Source organism: Sorex araneus, chromosome 2 (genome assembly GCF_027595985.1).
Source record: "Sorex araneus isolate mSorAra2 chromosome 2, mSorAra2.pri, whole genome shotgun sequence".
Lineage (NCBI taxonomy): Eukaryota > Metazoa > Chordata > Mammalia > Eulipotyphla > Soricidae > Sorex > Sorex araneus.
Genome location: NC_073303.1, coordinates 150,846,753 through 150,851,314, shown reverse-complemented (window position 1 = coordinate 150,851,314; position 4,562 = coordinate 150,846,753). Strand labels below are relative to the sequence as shown.

The window sequence follows — 4,562 nt, the reverse complement described above, 5'->3', positions numbered from 1 at the left end:
AAGCTGGAGACATTGGTGGTAGGAAATGTACACTGCTAAAGGGATGGATGTTGGAACACTGTATGACTGAAACCTAACCATGACCAGCATTGTAACTGTGTAAAATTAATAATACAATTAAAAAATAATAATAAGCTACACTGTTGGGTTGGAGCAATAGCACAGTGGTAGGGTATTCGCCTTGCACACGGCCAACTGTGTTCTATTCTTCCACCCCTCTTGGAGAGCCCAGCAAGCTACCGAGAGTATTGCGCCCACATGGCAGAGTCTGGCAAGCTACCTGTGGTGTATTCGATATACCAAAGACAGTAACAATAAGTCTCACAATGAGAGATGTTACTGGTGCCCTCTCAAGCTAATCGATGAGCAACGGGATGACAATGACAGTGACAGTGAAGCTAGACTGTTAATGGTGAATGACAGATTAATACCCAAATTTTATATCTAGTTCTTCTGAGAACAAAATGTTCCTTTCTACAATGTGAATTACATTCCTGCCCCCAGGCACTGTAGTGTCAGATATAGGATTTGCCAATATGGGATAAGAAGCTGTGCCCACAGAAAAATCTCTTTCTGAAAATAAAAAAAAAAACATATAATAGCGGTATTGTAGCCACTGGTTCCACAAGAAAAGTTCAGGAATGAAAGAGTTTAGTAAATTTTTCTGAGAAAATTGAAAATCACTAGGTCATAACTAAGGACTATCTGTGACAGTTCCTAGATGTTCTGAGGATAAAGAGAAACACTAAGTTCAACATGTCCTACTACAATAGGGAGTTAATCAAAAGCAAACAGTCACATCTCAGCTAAAGAGAAAACACACATATGCAGAAAGTGTTTACTGTGTAAATAAATCAATAGTTTTTCACCCACATATTTTATATGTGATTAATACCCAAATTTTATGACAGATTAATTTATGTTTGAGTGTTTTATGTTTGAGTGTTTTATGTTTGAGTGTTTGTCACAGTCAGTAAATACTGTCACTGACAGTGACTAACATTTTATGTTTGAGTGTTTATATCTATATTATTGACATATGATCAGATCCATCAATAAATTACAAGATAGGGACTGTAGAGAAATGGCAGCTGATAGGGCACTTGCCTTGCACACTAACTACCCAAATTTGAACCCTGGCATCCCATATGGTCCCCTGTGTTCAGAAATTTCTGCTTTTTTTTAGGGGGGGCTCACACCCGGCAGTGCACAGGGATTACTACTGGCTCATGCACTCAGGAATTACTCCTGGCAGTGCTCAGGAGACCCTATGGGATGCTGGGAATTGAACCTGGGTCGGCCACGTGCAAGGCAAATGCCCTACCCAGTGTGCTATTGCTCCAGCCCCATGTGTTCAGAAATTTCTGAACACAAAGTCAGGAGTAAGCCCTGACTGTGAGTGTGCTGGCTGTTCCCCTATAGCAAAACAAACAATGACAAGTATATCTTCTGGTTTTACACAGAAAGGAACACATTACTTTAGTCTAGTTTCTCTAGCATAATTCACGTTCTTAATTTTTGCTCCATCATTAGCAGCCAAGGCCAATTTGCCTGAGAGAAGTTTTTGTTCTGTTTGTTTGTTTTTTTTGTTCTTATTTTTTTAATCTTAATTTTAGTTACTAATTTTGGCTTTGGGATAAATTGGTGGTCACCAGAAAATGTTTAGTGAGAAGAAATTGGAAAATAAAGACAAAATATCATTGACTATGACAAGGTTCATGGAGTACTCAAATTGTGAGTAAATGATGCATTTTTACTACCAACATGGAATTGCTTTCCATGTCACTAAGTGCTGGGATTCCTATCTAAACACAAAGACAGTGACTAAATATAGTCAACCAGGGGTCAGAGAGATAGTATAAGGGTCAAGGCAAGAGGCCTCGGTGGTTCAATTTCTGTCATCACTTGGTCTAGATTTTCAGTCATGAGATTATAAACTAATTAAATATTTGCTGGCTCCAGCAGTGTGTCCCTAGGACTATACTTCCATGCATGAGTGCATATGTGTTTATATGTTTATGTGCTGAGAGCAGTCAAAATAGATTTATTAACCTTAAGTGATACCAGTTTCTGTTTACTTTTCAAAGTATTCGATCTACCAGCAGTTGTAATGTCACTAAAGTCAAAGTTCCTGAATTAAAACTTCAGTTATGAAAGTGTTTGATTAGCAGTTTAATGTGATGATATAGATTGAAAACCTGGTACCACAGTTCAACAACTCTTTCTTTTCAACAAATCAAGCCCATTTTCCCCTCTTTACTTCTACTATTTTGCCTGTCTCCTTCCTTCCTTCCTTCCTTCCTTCCTTCCTTCCTTCCTTCCTTCCTTCCTTCCTCCCTCCCTCCCTCCCTCCCTCCCTCCCTCCCTCCCTCCCTCCCTCCCTCCCTCCCTTCCTTCCTTCCTTCCTTCCTTCCTTCCTTCCTTCCTTCCTTCCTTCCTTCCTTTTTTTCTTTTGCAAGCAGAAAACACACTCAGGCCTTTATTGTCCAGTTTGGCTTCTTGGTTCATGGAGAACAACAGACGCAATATCAGATGCCTTTACCCACCAACTGCTCAGGCTGAAGGAGCTCAGGGGTCTCCACCCCCACACCCAGCGCGACCCCAACACATCCACGCACCAGAGAAACAAAGCAGGAGCACTCTAACCAGAGGAAGCAGAAAGGGAGTCGCCATTGGACAGGACACAGAGGTGGCCCAGGGGCTTCGGCTCAAGACAAGACTATGTCAGTTCAGTGGAAACTGCATCAGGGGAGGTTTCCACAGTAGACTGGAGACCAGCAAACTCTCCTCTCCTGCAGGGCCACGTCAGATAGTAGCCCAGGTGCCAAAGAAGTGAGGTTCTGGCCAAACAGTTCTGTCTTCTTCACAGTCTGGAGGCACAGGGTAGAGCCAAGGAAGGGGAGCACTGCGAGGAGGAATCCAGTGTCCCTGGTCCTCTGGAGGCTCAGGGTAGGCGTCAGGGAGGGGGGCCTGGTCAGGAGGAACCTGGTGTCCCTGCCGGGGGCACTCTCAGCCAAGCTCATCCAGCTCAACCCTGTTCCTATCGAGGTTCTGGGATTCCACGTTCTCCGCCTTCTTCCCAACCAAAGAGCCAGTAGCCAGCGCCGGCCCCCGCCAGCAAGGCCAGGCCGAGTTAGGCGTTGTAGGTCATGGCGGTCAGCATCAGCAGGTAGCTCAGGGCCACCTGGAGCACGTGCAGCGCCGTCTGCAGGAGGTGAGCGGCGCTCAGCAGCTGCTGCCCAGGCGTCTCCTTGGGGCAGGTTCCGTCTGTTCTGGGGAAAGCCGAGCACTGGGCGCAGAGCCCCTCGCGAGCTCTCTTGAGTCCCTCGTAGCCCAGGGCCAGCAGAAACAGAGCCACGAAAGCCATGGCCATGGCCACAGCCAAGTCGATCAGCAGCCCCGCAAACAGCAGCTCCACATTCTTGTAGCCGAAGTAGAAGGTCATGGGCATCGAGTGTGCGCCGCCGCCGTGGGAATGGGGTCCCGAGGTGGCCGGGGGCAGGTGAGGAGGGGCCGGGGTGCTGGTGTGCCCCATGGTGCTCATCCCGGAGTGAAGGTGCGAGTGGTCCATGGTCCCAGGAAAAGCTGGGGCGCTGGGGTGGCCCTTTCTTTCTTTCTTTCTTTCTTTCTTTCTTTCTTTCTTTCTTTCTTTCTTTCTTTCTTTCTTTCTTTCTTTCTTTCTTTCTTTCTTTCTTTCTTTCTTTCTTTCTTTCTTTCTTTCTTTCTTTCTTTCTTTCTTTCTTTCTTTCTTTCTTTCTTTCTTTCTTTCTTTCTTTCTTTCTTTCTTTCTTTCTTTCTTTCTTTCTTTCTTTCTTTCTTTCTTTCTTTCTTTCTTCCTTTCTTTCTTCCTTTCTTTCCTTTCTTTCTTTCTTTCTTTCTTTCTTTCTTCTTTCTTTCTTTCTTTCTTTCTTTCTTTCTTTCTTTCTTTCTTTTTTCTTTCTTTCTTTCTCTTTCTTTCTTTTTTCTTTCTTCTTTCTTTCTTTCTTTCTTTCTTTCTTTCTTTCTTTCTTTCTTTCTTTCTTTCTTTCTTCCTTCCTTCCTTCCTTCCTTCCTTCCTTCCTTCCTTTCTTTCTTTCTTTCTTTCTTTCTTTCTTTCTTTCTTTCTTTCTTTCTTTCTTTCTTTTTTCTTTCTTTCTTTCTCTTTCTTTCTTTCTTTTTTCTTTCTTCTTTCTTTCTTTCTTTCTTTCTTTCTTTCTTTCTTTCTTTCTTTCTTTCTTTCTTTCTTTCTTTCTTTCTTTCTTTCTTTCTTTCTTTCTTTCTTTCTTTCTTTCTTTCTTTCTTTCTTCTTTTTTCCTTTCTTTCGATTTTGGGATCATACCCAACAGTGCTCAGGGATCACTCATAGAGGGCTCAAGTGCTGGGAATCAAACCCAGGGCAATGTGTTCGAGGCAAGCACCCTACCTGCTACACTACCATCTCTGTTTTACTTTTTAACTTTTTAAAAATAATTCTTTCTATATTTTTAGTAAGACACCATGATTTATAAAGTTATTCATAATTGAGTTTCAGGCATACCATTTTCTCAACTTGCCTCCATCAGTGTCCCCCATTTCCTTCCCAC

At 42.9% G+C, this 4,562-nt stretch overlaps 1 protein-coding gene across 1 annotated transcript; it reads right to left on the bottom strand.

Annotated features, from left to right (window-relative positions):
- Positions 1–3,133: 3,133 nt before the first annotated feature.
- On the bottom strand, positions 3,134–3,571 carry LOC101550495 (high affinity copper uptake protein 1-like). The gene has a single exon (XM_055129645.1). The coding sequence runs from the start codon at positions 3,569–3,571 to the stop codon at positions 3,134–3,136; it is 438 nt and encodes a 145-aa protein (XP_054985620.1).
- Between the last annotated feature and the right edge of the window lie 991 nt (positions 3,572–4,562).

Excerpts from the sequence above, each read along its gene's own strand:
- LOC101550495 (XM_055129645.1), bottom strand. The coding sequence starts at position 3,571 with ATGGACCACTCGCACCTTCACTCCGGGATGAGCACCATGGGGCACACC.